The sequence below is a fragment of the Natrix helvetica genome, assembly GCF_964273705.1.
Source record: "Natrix helvetica genome assembly, chromosome: 10".
Lineage (NCBI taxonomy): Eukaryota > Metazoa > Chordata > Lepidosauria > Squamata > Natricidae > Natrix > Natrix helvetica.
This window is the reverse complement of record NC_138561.1, coordinates 4,366,224-4,384,825: the sequence shown is the minus strand read 5'-3', so window position 1 is coordinate 4,384,825 and position 18,602 is coordinate 4,366,224. Positions and strand designations below refer to the sequence as shown.

The following is an 18,602-nucleotide window of genomic DNA, read 5'->3' as shown; positions in this document are numbered from 1 at the left end:
TCTTCTGGGGAGGTTCCGAAAAGGTTCACCATCGCTGGTTTATCTCATACCACAAGAATAGAAACCTATGAAGAATTTTGATACAGACCTTCATGGCACTGAAAACAAGCCAAGATCAGGGTAATGTTAAGAAGGGATTTCTGACCTACCTGGTTGTGCCAAAAAGTTATTGATATTCGCTCTTTCTGGAGCAACCCCTGGACGGATGTGTTTCCCACTGAGATGCCAATCACTTTCCCCCCAAGGATTGGCTCAGAATTGTTATCCTGCAAGAAACAATGTTTAGGTTATATAGAGCAGTGGTCCCCAACCCCCGGGCCACGGACTGATACCGGTCCGTGGATCAAATGGTACCAGGCCACCCAAGGAATATTAAATTATTTCCATTTTATTTACTGTGGTGTATTTCTCTCGGGTTTGTTCGACTTTCCATGGACGAGAGGTTAACCGGGAGCTGAGAGACGTCACCTAAAGCCGCACCAATACCGCGCATGCGCAAAATATCATGATATCAGGGCGCTCTTCTCTCTGTTCACTGGGACTTTCTCATGTTTAAGAGTGCTTGGTGTACGTGTATATTGTGTTTGCTCAAATTTAACCCACAAATTAGCAAAAATGAGTACGAAACAGACGTCATTAGAAAGTTTCCTTGGGAAAAAGAAAAGGCCCAGTGACGAGACAGAAGAAGAGCCTTCAACATCAAAGAAACATAAAATACCCTGAGATTTCCACCACAGCACTTAAATCCTATTGCCATTTCCGACATCCTATCTGTGTGAAGTGGGGTTTTCTGCAGTGACAGCAACCAAAACAAAACAACGGAATAAACTGGACATAAGCAACACACTTCGGGTGTCATTGTCTCCTATTACCCCCAGATGGAACTGTCTCGTTGGAAAGGAACAAGCTCAGGGTTCTCATTGATTTAGCGTTCTAGTGAGTTAAATTTTAAATCACTTTATATTCATTTTTTGGTGTAACTGTATTTTATTTTGAAGGCATGTTTAAATACAATTAAATTAAAATTATTAAATCAAAACAATCTAAAATATAAACAATCAACATCCCCCCCTCAGCGGGCCGTGGTAAAATGATCAAATGTTGACCAGTCCGCAGTGATAAAAAGGTTGGGGACCACCGATATAGAGGATAGATAGATAGATGATAGATAGATAGATAGATAGATAGATAGATAGATAGATAGATAGATGATAGATAGATAGATAGATAGATAGATAGATAGATAGATGATAGATAGATAGATAGATGATAGATAGATAGATAGATGATAGATAGATATAGATAGATAGATAGATGATAGATAGATAGATAGATAGATAGATGATAGATAGATAGATAGATAGATAGATAGATGATAGATAGATAGATAGATGATAGATAGATAGATAGATAGATAGATAGATGATAGAGATAGATGATAGATAGATAGATAGATAGATAGATGATAGATAGATAGATGATAGAGATAGATGATAGATAGATAGATAGATAGATAGAAAGATGATAGATAGATAGATAGATAGATAGATAGATAGATAGATAGATAGATAGATGATAGAGATAGATGATAGATAGATAGATAGATAGATAGATAGATAGATGATAGATAGATAGACAGATAGATAGATAGATAGGTGATAGATAGATAGATAGATAGATAGATAGATAGATAGATAGATAGATAGATGATTGATAGATAGATAGATGATAGATAGATAGATAGATAGATAGATAGATGATAGAGATAGATGATAGATAGATGGTAGATGATAGATATAGATAGATAGATAGATAGATAGATAGATAGATAGATAGATAGATGATAGATAGATAGATGATAGATAGATAGATAGATAGATAGATAGATGATTGATAGATAGATAGATGATAGATAGATAGATAGATAGATAGATAGATAGATAGATAGATAGATAGATAGATAGATGATAGAGATAGATGATAGATAGATGGTAGATGATAGATATAGATAGATAGATAGATAGATAGATAGATAGATAGATAGATAGATAGATAGATAGATAGATAGATAGATATAACGGACAGACAGAGATAAGGACCATCTTTTGTCTCTCCCTTTCCATAACGTATCTATTCTATGATGCCAGTTACCATATTTTTCGGACTATAAGATGCACCAGTGTATAAGACACACCAAGATTTCAAAGAGGTAAGTAAGGGGGGAAAAATTATCCTCCCCAGCCACCAGGAGCACTCTGCAGGCTTCAGCAGGGCTGGGGGAAGGGGAAAATGCCCCCATTTTTGTGAAAAATTTGCAGAAAATGGGCTGTTTTTTGCAAAAACGGGGGCATTTTCCCCTTCCCCCAGCCCTGCTGAAGCCTGCAGAGTGCTTCTGGGGGCTGGGGGAAGACAAAAGTGCCTCCATTTTTGCGAAAAACAGCCTGTTTTTCCGCCATTTTTTGCAAAAATGGGATGTGGAGACAGGGCTTCAGGAGGCCAAAAAAATAGCTACATTCAGTGTATAAGACGCACCAACATTTCCACGCTTTTAGGGGAGGGAAAGGTGCATCTTATACTCTGAAAATACGGTAATCCACAAAAGCTTATGTTGTTAACAGTAACAGTAGCTTCTTTTTCTGCTTTGCCACAACAGACGCATAATGTTCCTGTGTAGAGGCTTGCAGGGATAAGGGATAACTGCGGTAGAGCTAACTGGGAGTCATTAAGAGAAAATAAGAGACATCTCTGGCCTTAAGCCTTTGTCCAGGCCGTTACCTTGAAGAGCACCGGACTCGTGGCTGCCAACATCACAACTCGTCCCTCCTGGTTGACTGTTGCATTTTTGGCTTTGGCCAAGACTGTTTTTGACAGATTCACTTGGAGCTGCTTGAGTTCAACATCCTGTGGCACAGAAAAAGATGCGGCATTACAGACTGTGATTGGAAAGGGAGAACAGCCACTGTCTTATAATAAGGTGACTAACTTTTTTACAATGAAAAGGAGGACAAAACACGTTCTATTGTCCAAAGGGAAGGCTGAGACCAACATTTCCCATCTGGATTTTCTTACCGTATTTTTCAGAATATAAGACATTCCGAAATATAAGATGCACCTAGCTTTGATGGGGAGGAAAACAAGGGGGAAATATCTGCCTCTGCCTCCCAGCAATTTGCCTCCTTGCAACAAACAGCAAACAATATGGACAATATACACTGTTTGTAGTGTTACATTTCAGACTATACTTGTGCAGATGCTGTTAAAATGAATGCGCTTTCTGGAAGTATAGTTATTCTCTGCTATTTAAAAGAAGATACAATAGCACTGGGCCTCTTCAGATCAAGCATTTATTTTAAAAAGCTTCTTCATTTTGTTAAGTTGTGTAGAACAATAATAAAGCAGTCTTTAAAAAATAAGTCTAATAATTTCAACATTCTATAGGCATTTATAGTTATTGACTTACCTCCTTGCAGCAAACAGCCTAATTAGTACAAGAAAAAAAAATCTGCCTCTGCCTCCCAGCAATTTGCCACGTGGAGCAAACAACAAGTTTCACTTTCAATTTCTCCCAATCATCAGCTGTTTCAGGCTGCAGAGAATATTATAGCCTATTGCAGCTTCCCATTTGCTGCAAGGAGGTAAATTGCTGGGAGGCAGAGGCCAAAGGGTGGGGGCTGGTGGGTGGGAGGGACTACATTCAGTGTATAAGACGCACCCAAATTTTCACCCTCTTTTAGGGGAAGAAAAGGTGCATCTTATACTCCGAAAAATACAGTAATTTGGTTTGCATCTACTGATTCTGGCAAGCAGGCCCATGCTGCTATCTATAATTTTCCAAATTATTATCGCATTCTTCTCGGGTCAGGATTATATACAGATAGTCCTTTAAGTTGTCAAGGTTGGACACCTCTGGTAAAGGGTCTCCTGCTCAAGCAGGAGGTTGGACTAGAAGACTTCCAAGGTCCCTTCCAATTCTGTTGTTCAGTATTCTACATTCTGGGGGGGGGGGTTGCATCTCAGTTCTGTACTCACCTGCACAATTTCTGTGATGGACAGGTTTTCAGATGTCTTGGGTACAATCTTGTGCACATTGGCAAATATCTTTGATTTCCCAAACCTCTTGTGAGATCCTTGGAACTGTGTCTTTGCCAAAATTGACTCCAGATGTTGGAGATCTCTGTTGAGAAAAGGGGGACCAGATGGATCCAGGCAACAGTTCACAGGTGCCCACCTCCATCAAAGAGGCAGGCTGCCATTTCACTGGCCTATCTTAGTCCAACAGGCAGCAGTACAGGTGGTCCTTGTTTAGTGACAGGCTCTTTTAAGGTCCATTCACTGTTATGGGGTGATGAAAAGATAAAAGGCATGAAAAAGGCTTCCATGCCTGAGGTGGGTCTAGAACTTACCCTCTCCTGGTGATTGTCTCAAAGACACCCAACTGGCTTTCATGCCTAAGGCAGGACTACAATTCACATCTCCTGGTGATTGTCTCAAAGACACCCAACTGGCTTTCATGCCTAAGGCAGGACTACAATTCACATCTCCTGGTGATTGTCTCAAAGACACCCAACTGGCTTTCATGCCTAAGGCAGGACTACAATTCACATCTCCTGGTAATTGGCCCAAAGACACCCAACTGGCTTTCATGCCTAAGGCAGGACTAGAACCTACCATGTCCTGTTTTGTAGCCTGGTGCTTTCACCACTAGACCAAACTGTGGACTTCAGTTCCTAGCTGGCTAGGGAATTCTGGGAATTGAAGTCCACTCTTCTTGGAGGTTCCTGAGGTTGTGAATCCCCGCGTTAGGGACTCAACTAGGTTCTAACTTAGGGAATGTGGATTGCAGTGATGAAACAATTAAAAAGCAAGCACATTCTGTTTTGGAGCTGTGAGGAATCAAAGGCCTCTTTTCTTCACCAGTACAGACAGCCATTAGCCCATGTATACTCACAAAAAGGGGTCCTCGTGTATGACACTCCTACCATGCGAAGGCCTTTCTAATCTTGTCAGTTTTGTTTCTATTCTTTCAATTTCATCTTCCACGTCACTTGTTCCATCTGGATTTCCTCTGCCCCATACTGTTGGATAACATAACAGAAAAGCACCGTGATCAACAGAAGAATAGAGTAGAGCAGAGCAGAGCAGAGCAGAATAGGGTAGAGTAGAGTAGGGTAGAGTAAGAATGGAATGGAGCAGAGTGGAGTGGAGTAGTGTAAGAATAGAATACTGGAATGGAATGGAATAGAATAGAATAGAACAGAACAGAAAAGTGTAGAGTAGAGTAGAGTAGAGTAGAGTAGAGTAGAGTAGAGTAGAGTAGAGTAGAGTAAGAATGGAATGGAATGGAATGGAATAGAATAGAGTAGAGTAGAGTAGAGTAGAGTAGAGTAGAGTAAGAATGGAATGGAATGGAATGGAATAGAATAGAATAGAATAGAATAGAATAGAATAGAATAGAATAGAATAGAATAGAATAGAACAGAACAGAAAAGAGTAGAGTAGGGTAGAGTAAGAATGGAATAGAACAGAAAATAGAAGAGTAGAGTAGTGTAAGGATAGAATAATGGAATGGAATGGAATGGAATGGAATAGAACGGAACAGAACAGAACAGAACAGAACAGAACAGAATTCTTGATTGGCCAAGTGTGATTGGACACATAAGGAATTTGTCTTTAGTGCATCTGCTCTCAGTGTACATAAAGAAAAAATAGAATAGAATACATTCATCAAGAATCATAAGATACAACATTTAGTGATGGTCCTGGATACTAAGTAAGCGATCAACATAAATCATACTAGGATACTAAGTAAACAATATAAATCATAAGATACGAGCCACAGTCATAAGAAGATAAGGAGATAGGGAATAGGGAAGATGGGGATAACGATGATAATACTAACTTTCCAGATAGTTGTTGGAATTATTTGTTTAGCAAAGTAATAGCCTGGGGAGAAAAACTGCCCCTGTGTCTAGTTCAGTTGTGGGATATAACCGGTACGCACCGGTACGGGGGAACCGTACCATCTGGAAGCACCACGTACCGTTCCTGTATGGTGTTCCAGAGGGCTCTGCCCGCCCACCATCCTTTCCTGTATTTGAGCCAACTGGGGCTTCCGCGCATGGAGCATACAGCACCTGCGCGATGCTCCGCCAAGCAGCTGGAGCGGTGCGGGCGGTAAACACGCATGCGCCTGGTGTGGGCATGCATGTGGTGGATGCCTGGCCCTGTTGCAGCATACCGTTTGCAACGGGATCCGGAACCCACTACTGGTCTAGTTTTCTTGCAGTGTGCAGGGTTCTATAGTGTCGTTTCCCTCTTTTTGACTTGTGCAAAGTACAGAAGCCTCCCCCGAGGAACGTCTAGCGATGGATCTTAGAAAGAAAGGTGAGGTCTTGTGCCCCATAGAAAGGGAGGCAGTTTTACATCACCTGGGAGCTGGAGAAGGAGAAGGAGAAGATAAAAAGGCATCCTGGGAGCTGGGGTTTCAATCCAGATGCTGCAGAGGCTTGACGTTGTCATCATCATCTTACACAAACCAGGTTTCCTTGCACACCCTCTAATAGCTCGGCTCTCCTTCAACGCTCCTGGAAAAGTGTGCAATTCTGCAAGTTAAAACCTCATCATTTGTCTTTCAGGAAGGGCACCAATGAGCTGTGAATGTAGCCTGGAATTGGTCTCTATTTTTAAAGTGGGTCCCTGATCAATATATGGCACCAACTCTATTTAAGGTGCCTTTCCCCCCCACCCCCGATTTCCATGGAAGAGACAAGAGCAGCATCTCCATCTACCCCAATTGGAGATACTATAATGCCTTTTAATACATAGAAAGAGAGCGGGTCTATATAGTTTGGATTGGCATCGTTCTATAGTGCAATGGGCAGAATGGTTCAGTGGTTAAAGACTCTGAGCTTGTCAGCTGGAAAGTGTTCTGGCCGAGGCTTCCCGAGAGCACGAAGCCAACTCCTCGTCCTGACAAAAAACCCTTTTATTAATTTCCTGTGAATTCTGCTCATTCACATCCAGCAAAGTCTTTCAAGGGAGGCTTTACAGTCACAGACCTTATCTGGCTTGGAGAGCTGACAGGCTGATATCTGCAAAACCTGGCAAGGAGTCTTGGAGAGCCACGAACCAATGAAGCGAACTAATTGTCTCCTGCAAACTCCACTCCCCTGACGCTCCCTCTTTTATTTCCTCTGGGAGGGGCCATTCATCGTCCACCTGTGGCCTTACTCCCAAGTCGACCCCTGTTCTTTAGCTGTTCCCTTCATCTTGCAACTCTGTGCATGCTCACACTGGGAACAGGCTCCAGCTGTTCTTCTGCCTCACTGATGTCTGACTCTTCAGCTGATAACTGTCAGACAGCCTCTGGCCCCCTCTCTGCCTCTGACACAGAGCCCTCATCTGAGCCATCCCCAGACTCCAGGACTGGCCCATGTTCCTCCCCAACTTCCTCACTGTCCGAATCTGCTGCCAGCTCCACTGGCCGCTGGCGGGCCACAACAGAAAGCTGACAGCCCAGGTTTGAGACCCAAGTGTTGCAGGATGGAGTGAGTTCCCGTTACTTCCTCCAGCTGTTGCCAACCTAGCAGTTCAAAAGCATGCCAATGTGAGTAGATAAATAGGTACTACTTCAGTAACAACATTCCATGTGCATCAGCTGCTACATGACTAGACAACACTGGCTCCCTTGACGAAGAAACAGAAACAAGCACAGTCCCATAGAATTAAACATGACTGGACGGGGAAACGTTTACCTTCCATGTGTAGAATTGCCCAAATCACATGTTCTGGTAGAGAGAAGTTCCTGGAGAATGGGCTCCAGCCTCCAACACAACTACAAAAGCTTGGAAAACCAAACTCTCGTCCCGGTGACCAACCCAGATTGGATCTACCTTCCCCATTCTCGGAAGGTCACAGAAGTGATGACATGACCCCAGGACATTACAACCTTCATCAATATAGATAGTCCTCGACTTACAAGGTAGTCCTCAACTTACAACACTTCACTTACTAACTATTCAAAGTTACAACGGCATTGAAAAAAAGAAACTTGGGACCATTTTTTCACCCTCATGCAAAGGTTGTAGCATCCCCCTGGTCATGTGATCAACATTTAGATGCTTGGCAATTGCTTCATATTTATGACGGTGTCCAAGGAGGGTCCCCTTTTGCAACCTTCAGCCAAGCAAAATCAACGAGGAAGCCAGATTCGCTTAACAAATGTGGCAAGGAAGGTCGTAAAATGAGGCAAAACTCACAACAAACTTCTCACTTAGCAACATAAATTTTGCACTCAATTATGGTCATAAGTTGAGGACTACTCTAAAAGCAGGATACATATTAATATAAATGAAAATAAAATACAAAGTGCGAAGAATAAATAGAAAGCGGATATGACAAAAAAAATAAAAGCAGAGTAAAAAGAAAACCAGAAAAACACACATATACTAAAGGAAAAGAAAAGAAATATATAATACAATAATACAATAGTAGAGTTGGAAGGGACCTTGGAGGTCTTCTAGTCCAACCCCCTGCCTAGGCAGGAAACCCTATACCGTTCCAGACAAATGGCTATCCAACATCTTCTTAAAGACTTCCAGTGTTGGGGCATTCACAACTCCTGGAGGCAATCTGTTCCACTGATTAATTGTTCTCACTGTCAGGAAATTTCTCCTCAGTTCTAAGTTGCTTCTCTCCTTGATTAGTTTCCACCCATTGCTTCTTGTATATGAAGAAAGGACTTTCCCCTTCATCACAAGTAGAAATAATATTAGTAACTTATCACCTTCCAAGAAGCAAAGGTTCTTCTGTGGTCTACTTGTCAACTATATCTCGATGTTATCCTGATTCACTTCTTAACAAAGTAAACATGAGGTCAAAATTTCCCCATTTTTTTTCTAAGCAAGCAAAATTGAAGAATTCGACTAGCCGGCTTGGCCCACTCATAGTTTTATCTTACCTCCTGGCAGATATTTTTAATTGGGAATTTCTAGGGTCATTATTTTAACTTTAACTTTTTGGGGTATTTTTAGGGGTTATTTTTAAATACTGTTTTTTAATTGCTTTACTTTAAGATACAGTTTTTATAGCCTCCTCATTTAAGTATTTAAGTATCTGTGTATTGATGTACTTATTCTTATGTATTCCTTGTGTTTTAATTTGACTGTACACCGCCCCGAGTCCCTTTCGGGAGAGGGGGCGGTCTAGAAATTTAAAATAAAGTAAAGTAAAGTAAAGTAAAACAGACAGTGGGTTTTTTAAAAAAAACAAAAAAAAAAAAACACCTACGCAAACTTCATGCTTCCTTTCAAAAAGTCAGAGGAGAAAAAGTCATTTCCTCTTTTTCTCTCTAACCACCCCAGTTCAGATGAAGAGCTGAACTGTCTCAGCACTGAAAAGAATGGAAAGACTTGACCTAATCATTTTTACTCGTCTTTGGGTTATTCCACCATTGCGTCACGTTTACTACGAAACGATCATTCTATAAAGGCTTTCAAGGAAATTGAAAACAACCTTGGTCAGCAAAATAGAGCGGTGGCAAATTCAGACGTCGACGGGATTTCAAAAGTAAACAGGTGAAAAGAGATGGAGGCAGATTAACTGTGATATTTGTTTTACTGACAAATATATAAGCAAAACAGAAGCTCAGCGGAATAACAGAATTGGAAGGGACCTGTTAGGTCATCTAGTCCAACCCCCACTCAAGCAGAAGACCCTGTACCATTTCTGACAGGTGACAGTCCAGTCTCTTCTTGAAAGCCTCTAGTGATGAAGCTCCGACAATTTCTGAAGGCAACTTCTGTTCCATGGGTTGATGGTTCTCACTGTCAGAAAATTCCTCCTTATTTCCAGGTTGAATCTCTCCATGATCAGTTTCCATCCATTATTCCTTCTCTGGCCTTCGGGTGCCTTGGAAAATAGCTTGACCCCCTCCTCTCTGGGGCAGCCCCAGAGGTGGGTTGCTATCGCTTTGGCCTGGATCGGGCAAACCAGTAGTAGCGGAGCCGGGAGGCCCTGCCCATCCGCCTGGATGCTTCTGTGCATGCACAGAAGTGGTGCACGTGAGTGCACCCAAACCAGTAGTAAAGAAATTGGCAACCCACCACGGGGCAGCCCCCCAAATATTGGAAAAGCCTTAAAACACACATCGGAAATTGTGTTAGAGAACCCCCAAGATGGGTCATTTCAATCTTGTTTGCTTTGCAGCATGTGTTGACTTTCTTGAAGTTTATATGTGTAGGTGTACTTTGATTTTTGTTTGACCTAATTTGAGGGTATGTACGTCACTCAGCATTGTCAGGCGCCGAAGCAAAATATAAACCCAGGAAATAATAAATAACAAACGTTTCCAATGTTAAGTCTGCAAACTTGGTCCAGCAAGTTCATTCCTCTTGTTTCTGTGAGGTCCTCTCTGACTGTTTCCTTGCAGACATTTCATTACCCAACTAGGTCATGTAGGCGCAGGCATAAGTGCACCAGAGTGCCTAACGTCCCTGCCCTACTGTCCCCATTTATTTGTACCCATTTCCTGTGTTCTTATTCATGTTTATTCTTATTCCTGTCATCTTGTGCGTGAGTGACAAACTAAATAAATAAAATAAAATAAATGTCTTCTGAAACTATGACCTAGTTGGGTATTGAAATGTCTGCAAGAAAACAGCCAAGCTCCAAGAGCATCAAACACGCCCCCCCCCCCAGTTCAAATCTGAGCTCCAGCAATTCTCTTCTAACGGTTGCTAACCCTGATGATGTTACCTAGTTGGGTAATGAAACATCTACAAGAAAACGTTTATACTCAGAGACCACCAAAGACCCCACGGTTCAACCCTGAGCTACAGATATTTAAAAACAGAACAACAGAGTTGGAAGGGACCTTGGAGGTCTTCTAGTCCAACCCCCGGGCCTGCCAACTTCCATTTCTCTGGCTCTTCCGTATCACAGCCACATCTAGCTGGATGCAAGCCAATGTCTCCAAGTGCTGATCTATAGGAAACCAAGTCTTAAATATTAATTCCCACTACTGAGACTGCCACTCACTGATTATTTCTGGATTAGCTATCAAAATGGATGGATTGGCACAACATACTAAGCCCATGATGGTGAACCTGTGGCATCAGGAGCCATATTTGATGGCACGCGCCAGCCAGCTGATTTTTGGCCTTCCAGGGGGCCGGGAGAAGCTATTTTCGCCCTCCCTGGGCTTCAGGAAAGCCTCCAGAGCCTGGGGAGGGGGTTGTGCATGCATGCGCGGGGGGGGGTTGTCACGTGCACATGTGCAGGTGGGTGGGGAGGATTGAATTGGTGTGGGCACGCATGCGATAGCACGCACCGGACAATTTTGGCACGCCACAAAATAAAGGTTCGCCATCATTGCACTAAGCTACACAAAACCTACCCAAGGTTAAACCCTGAGCATTATTAGGTTGTGGAAATGCATCTCTCCAAGCATCCAAGAGAGCAGAGCATTGGTATTTAGAGCATGGAAAAAAGAGGAGTCAGCTCTGCCACTTTCCCTGTACATGCGATGGCTCCCCCCGATGTATTCCCGGATAGCTCTCCAGATGTCCGCTCCGAGGAAGAGGAGCCAGTCCCAGGCACATCTGGAGGGGAGATGGTCAATGGCTCCAAGCAGCCGTCCGAGAGGGATTTAGCAGAGGACAGCAGGAGACCTTGAGGCTTGAGATGGAGAAAGCCTGTCGCTGCAGCTGGTCAGGGATGACGAAGAGGAGCTGCCTTCTGCCCTTGATCCAAGAACACAAGAGGGCAGAGAAAAGGCAGGAGCAGAGAAGGTCAGCCCGACTACTCGTGAGGAGGTAGCCGAGGCTCTTCTTGATGGGCTGCACCAGAAACTGGCTACTTAGCACAGCGGACAGATGGGAGCTCATTTCCTAGCTGTGTCTTCTCTGGTCATTGTGATTCTTGCCTTGCTTTGGATTGACAACGTGCCTCGACGTTGGATTGTGAACTCTGGACTTTTCTTGCCTTGGGATCTCTCTTGTGTTGTGGATTTAGAGCAGGGATGGTGCAGTGGTTAGAGTGCAGTACTGCAGGCTACTTCAGCTGACTGCTAGCTGCAGTTTGGCAGATTGAATCTCACCAGGCTCAAATTTGACTCAGCCTTCCGTTCTTCCGAGGTGGGTAAAATGAGGACCCAGATTGTTGGGGGCAAAGAGGCTGACTCTGTAAACCGCTTAGAGAGGGCTGTAAAAACAATATGAAGCGGTATATAAGTCTAAGTGCTTTTGCTAGTGCTATTTAATTTTGCCTGGTGGGGTTGGGAAACTTTCAAGTGCCTTGTGGACTCCTTCTAAGGCCATTGCCTTAGGCCATTGCTCTGTGAATTAGCATTGGTCTGCTTGTGGCTGAACCTCATTGGGACAATTCTGGGGTTTGGATGAAGGGAATTGCTGGGGAACATTAATTTGCCCACCAAACTATGTTATGTTTGTCTGTGAGCAAGCGGGATGGCACAGTACTGTACTTGTCAGTTTCAGCCACTTCTCTACCACCATCATGTAAGAGTTGGTTACCCAGAAGATAATCTGTTTCACTTCTTCTGCACCACATATTTTTTTCTGCCTGCACAGTCATAGCAAGATCTCTGAGGCTATTTATGCCCTGATCTCTTCCCAGGTTTCTTTTCTTTTTTGTCTCCACATGATTTTAAACTTGCAAACACCCAAATGGGATAAGAACAAAGCAACTAGAGATGCGCAAACAATCCTTGTGTTCCAATATTTTATAGCAGTCTTCTTCCAATATTTGAGGGGCTACCACAAAGAAGAGGGGATCGATCTAGCCATTGCACCCAATATCAAGAAAGATTCCACAGCAAGCATAAAGAGCTCCGTGGAAAATAGGTTGATCCCCTCTTTTTTTGAGGGGCTGCTGCAAAGGAGGGGGGGGATCAACCTATTTTCCAAAGTGCCAGAAGGCCAGGCAAGAAACAACAGATGGAAGTTGTGGGAGCTCCATCACTGGAGGTGTTTTAGAAAAGACGGCACACAGCCACATGTCAGAAATGGGTCTCCTGCACGAGCAGGGGATGGACTAGAAGACCTCCAAGGTCCCTTCCAACTCTATTATTCTGTTATTCCTGAAATCTGACCTCCACATCTTACAGCCTGATTGGGGGAGATTTCCCCCATATTCCTATGATGGGCAGAAAGGGGGCAGCACAAAAACAAATGCAAAACCTTGTTAGGAGTGGCATACACACCATGCAAGAATCAAGGAGAGATGCAACTTAGAACTAAGGAGACATTTCCTGACAGTTAGAACAATTAATCAGTGGAACAACTTGCCTCCAGAAGTTGTGAATGCCCCAACACTGGAAGTCTTTAAGAAGATATTGGATATCCATTTGTCTGAAGTGGTGTAGGGTTTCCTGCCTAAGCAGGGAGTTGGACTAGAAGACCTCCAAGGTCCCTTTCAACTCTGTTATTCTATATTCTAATGGAATAGAATGAGCTGGAAGGGACCTTGGAGGTCTTCTAGTCCAACCCCCTGCTAGAGCAGGAGACCCTAGACCATTTCAGACAAGTTACTGTCTAATCTCTTCTTAATAGCCTCCAGTAATGAAGCTCCCACAACTTCTGGTGGCAAGCTGTTCCACTGGTTCATTGTCCTCCCCTGTTAGGAAATTTCTCCTCAATTCCAGGTTGCTTCTCTCCGTGATTAATTTCCATTCTATTTCTTGTCCTGCCCGCTGGCACTATGGAGAATAAGTTGACTCCTTCTTCTTTGTGGCAGCCCCTCAAATACTGGAAGACTGCTATCATGTCACCCCTAGTCCTTCTTTTCATTAGACTAGCCAAACCCAAGACAAATCCATTTATAGGTCACTTAGAAGAGATGTAATGAACGGGTTAAAGATCGGGAATAGGGACACACATATTAAATTGGAATAGTTGTATACCAGCTCAAGAGGGTGAGAGGCTTTTAAACTCAGGAGTGGGGAAAAGTGGATAGAGTTCTCTAGTTTTAATATGGATGATTTCTGAATCCCTGCTTGAATCGCGCTCTTCCTCCAGAATCACCTGACCTCAGAGAGGAAGAGAAACTTGGATTTATTCTGCTGCTCTTTTTCAATCAGCTCTGCTTTTATTTTTCTCAAGCCTCTATTCCCTACCTTCTCTTTTATGTTTCTCATTCCTGAACTTTTGCTCTTCTTTCTTGGTGAACTTTTGCTGGACTTCCTTAGTTTGTATATTCACTCTGTCTGTACTCCTTCAGTTTCTTCAATTCCACTTTCATTCCCCGTTCACACTCCTCCCCCAAATGTTTCTTTTCAACACTCTGGCTTCAATGTTCAAAGCCTTTATTGTCATATTGACATGGGGAAGATTTTATAATTGGCTAGAGAAAGCAAGCTAGAAAAGAATGTAGGGAGAAGATAGAGAACCCAGATGTACTATTAAATGGAAAAGGGGGGGGGGGAGAAGGGGAAAACAGAAAAGAAAATATTAAATATACAAGTGTATATTCAAGAGCGAGACATAAAGGGGGGAGGAACATAGTTAGGATAGATTAGCGAAGGTAAGGGAATAAGAAACGATATCAAATTATATTTGGAAATACCATCCCAAAGAAACATAAACTGAGATTTGAAAGAGACACCTACAACAATAGAAAAAGAAAGGGAGAGAGGAGGAGAGAATGAGAGGAAGACGGGGAAAGAAGAAAGAGAAAAGGAGAGGAGGATGGAAGGGAGAAAAAGAGAAGGAGAGAGGGTAGGAAGGGGAAGAGTAGGAGTAGGGGAAAGGGAAGGGAAGAAGGAAGGGGAAGGAGAGGAGGAAGGAAGGAAGTAGAGAAGGGAGGGAGGGAGAAAAGAAAGGGAAAACAAGGTTGTGTTACAAAAGGAGGAAGGGATGGTAAATAAAGCAACCCAAACTGTATATTATAACCTATTAAATGAAATAATAAATGTATAAGAATGATAAATGTAAAGAATAACAATTATGTGAATTTATACTTAAAATGGTATGTAAGAGAACAAAAACAATTCTGGAAAAAAGCCTTTATTGTCATTCTACATCCTGTATACAATGAAATTAGTTTTTCTCCTCTCTGGTGTTCTGTCTCTCTTTGTTTTGTTGCCTGCTGTTGAGTGTCTCACAAATTGACCAGCCTGTTCTGACTTAGGCTTCCCAAAATCACAAAGCAGACTCCTTGTCCTGACAAAACTTCTTTTTCTTAAGCTAATGTGGATTCCTCTCCTTCACATCCAGCAAAGTCCCAGCAAACAGTCTTTCAAGGGTGAATTGACAACCACAGACCTTATCAGGCTTGGAGAGCTGCCAGGCCACACAATGCTATACAAGAATATACTTGGCAAGGAGTCTCTGAGAGTCACAAACAAACCTTCACACTAATTAAGCGAACTAATTATCTCCTGCGAACTCCCCTCCCCTTTCGCTCCTCTTTTATTCCTTATGGGAGGGGCCATTCACCATCCACCTGTGCCTTTACTCCCGAGTCGGCCCTTGTTCCTTAGCTGTTCCTTTCTCCTTACAACTCTGTGCATGTGCACATTGGGAACAGGCTCCAGCAGTTCTTCTGCCCCACTGATCTCCGACTCCGAAGGCAGTTGATAACTGTCAGACGGCCCTGGCCCCAACTCTGCCTCCGACACAGAGCCCTCAGCTGAGCCTTCCCCAGATTCCAGGTTCCTCCCCCACTTCCTCACTGTCCGAGTCTGCTACCAGCTCCACTGGCCGCTGGCGGGCCACAACACTGGGTCCTTGAGACTATCAAATCCAACCCTCTGCACAGGGCAACCAGAATCTACTTCATTCTTCATTCATTCATTTGTTCACGCATTCATTCACTCATTCATTCCCTGCCTTTATTATTTTAACTCAAGGCAACCAACAAAGACAATAGGGCTTCCTTCCTATTTTCCCCACAACAGCCTTGTGAGGTAGGCTGGGTTGAGCAAGAAGGACCAGCCCGAAGAGATCCAGCTGCCTTTCATGGTTAAGACAAGACTGGAGCTCCCTTTTAGTCAGATTCTATAAAGGTTCGTGCCAGTTTTTTTCCTAATTCTGGAAACTGCCCTGAACCAAACATTTCTTCTTTTTAAATCAACAGCCACAAAATTTAACTTTGTAGTAAGAGCTTGACACCCAACAGATGAAAATAGAATTTGAGAGAATGTCCTTTTACCTTAGATTTCAAAATGTGGTGGAGACAGATGATGAAGATATAAGGGACGTCATGACAAGTATTTTGGCTGAATACATTCAGAAAGAGAAACAACAGATGGGGTGGGAATTAGATTTGGTTTATAGAGTGAACTCAGCCTATGCTAGAACACACAACGTACCCAGGGAGGTACACATTAAATTTCTCAGAAAAACCACAAGAGACGAAATTCTGAGTGCCCAAAGGGGGCAAGCTTTGAAATACCAAGATAGGGAAATAACCATCCTGAAACAGATCCCCAAGAAAGTGAGGGAGAAAAGAAAAAGCTATTCGCAATTAGCGAAGAAACTATACCAGAAGGGGGTGTGGTTCAGATGGTTGATGCCTGAAGGTATGCTAATATTCTGGGAGGACACAAGAGTTAGAATTAATACACCCATAGAGGCGCAGGCCTTTATGGAAAAAAATAAAGTACTCCTAGATAAATCAGATGATCCTACAACAGACATGCAGGACACGGGAGGGGCCGGAGCTCTGCTGGCGGGGGGAGAAGGGGCAATACCAAGAAAACTCAGATCACAAAAATGAGTAAGAAAATCCACTTGATATAAATTGATCGAAATTATTAACTGAATTTACATGCTGACTATATATTGTTATCTAGTATTGAATTTTTTGTAATTGCATTTTATGAGTATGGAGGGAGGGGACTCCTGCCGCACATGCAACTGCCAAAATTTGTAACCTTTCCTTTACCTTTTTCCTATATTATTTCTTAAAAAACCAAAATTTAACTTTGTAGTCTTTTGGCAGAATTACATTTTCACTCCTCCTGCGAACAGCACAACCATTTAAATGGGGGCATATGAAGTATCTTAAAAACATCCTTTAAAGAATCTTCAAAGCATCCTTAAGAAAAAAAACCAGGCAATCGTCAAACTGTTTGACAGCTGCCTACATCAAAAGAAATTCCTTTTCCACTAATCTTGTGTTGAGCAAGATTACTTGAGGGAAAAAGAGAGGGATTTGTAAGAATGCCAGTAACTGAACTATGTTAAATTTAGAACCAATAAGTTGCTGTTTACATTAATATAGAGACTGGTTTACTTTCTTTCCAATACCTTCCTGTGATCTGGAGAGGATGCAGGACTTACATAACCATCTTCTGAATCTTTTTCCATGCCATCTTTTAAAATGAAGAACAAGTTTTCATTGGAAAACTTAAGGGCAGTTGAGTCCTTGAAGAAAATAAGTTATGAGGCTTGCAGCCATATTCCTTTTGGATCTTTGGCCCACCACACTTTCTATTATTCTACTATTCATTTTCTATTGTGGGAAAATGGGAGGGGGGATTAGACAGAGTTAGATGCTATGTAGCCATAACAAAAGTCTTTCTAGAAAGCCAAGGTCATCCTTTGTCTTTGCACCTCTTCACCTGGCCAGAACTGGATGGGTGGAACTGCCAGCATGGCAGTGGGAGATTGGACCATGGGGTGGACTTGTGGGTGTGAGGATGCAAGATCTTGAACTTCCAACTGGGTAGGGAAAACCGGGAAGCTTTCAGATTCGGGTTTTCCCAGATGTGCCAACATGGCTCTCTTCATAAATTGGAACTTTGAGGAATCCTTTGCCTCAGACTCTGATTTACTTTTGGATGCTATTTGGAACCCTGACACAAGTTTAACCTCCTGTATCAGATGAACTGCATCCTAAGGCTCTTAAGGAAATGAGCGATGGTCTGGCTAAGCTATCACGCCTTTGAAAAATCCTGGAGAACCAGAGAAATGTCAAATGGCTGGAAAAGAACTATCCCTAACTTCAAACAGAAAGAAAGGAAGATTTTGAAAACAACAGGCCAGTCAGTCTGACTTCAATATCTCGGAAGATTCCATAGAAGGCATAAAGAGCTCAAGAGAAAATAGCTTGACCCCTTCTCCTTTGAGCGGCTGCCACAAAGAATAGGGAGGTCAACTTATTTTCCAAAGCACCAGAAGGCAAGGCCAGAAACAATGGATGGAAACTAACCAAGGAGAGAAGCAACCCAGAACCAGGGAGGAAATTCCTAACAGTGAGAACAATCAACCAGTGGAACAGCTTTGCCTTCAGAAGTTGTAGGTGCTCGGCGTCGGAAGAGAATATTTTGAGGATTGTAAAATTGGAACTGGATAATGCATAGATAAATAGATAAAGGAGGATAAGGGATAGGTTAATAAGATCAAAGTAGCTATGTACGATAAGTAGAAACTGTATTGGTTGTTCTGTTAAAATAGGCATGGAAGTGACAAAGCCAGAAAGGCCCCTCTGTGTCCATTGTTTTAATGTTTATTCAATAAAATATTTCTTTTTTTAAAAAAAGCAAAGAAATTGTAGGTGCTCCATCACGGGAAGCTTTTAAGAAGAGACTGGACAGACACTTGCCTGGAATGGTATAGGACAGTGAGGGCAAACCTTTTTTG

At 42.6% G+C, this 18,602-nt stretch overlaps 1 protein-coding gene across 2 annotated transcripts in view; it reads right to left on the bottom strand.

Moving 5' to 3' along the window:
* The window catches only part of LOC309397202 (adhesion G-protein coupled receptor G1-like), a 42,088-nt gene that overhangs the window by 21,393 nt on the left and 2,093 nt on the right, over nucleotides 1–18,602 (bottom strand). For both annotated transcript variants that reach the window (XM_081963035.1, XM_081963036.1), the window contains exons 2-6: nucleotides 6,429–6,584; nucleotides 4,949–5,075; nucleotides 4,030–4,174; nucleotides 2,776–2,901; nucleotides 150–266 (exon numbers count right to left, since the gene is read on the bottom strand). In XM_081963035.1, coding sequence (XP_081819161.1) covers nucleotides 150–266; nucleotides 2,776–2,901; nucleotides 4,030–4,174; nucleotides 4,949–5,075; nucleotides 6,429–6,525 — 612 coding nt within the window. In that variant the 5' untranslated portion in view covers nucleotides 6,526–6,584. The remainder of the gene's footprint in view (nucleotides 1–149; nucleotides 267–2,775; nucleotides 2,902–4,029; nucleotides 4,175–4,948; nucleotides 5,076–6,428; nucleotides 6,585–18,602) is intronic.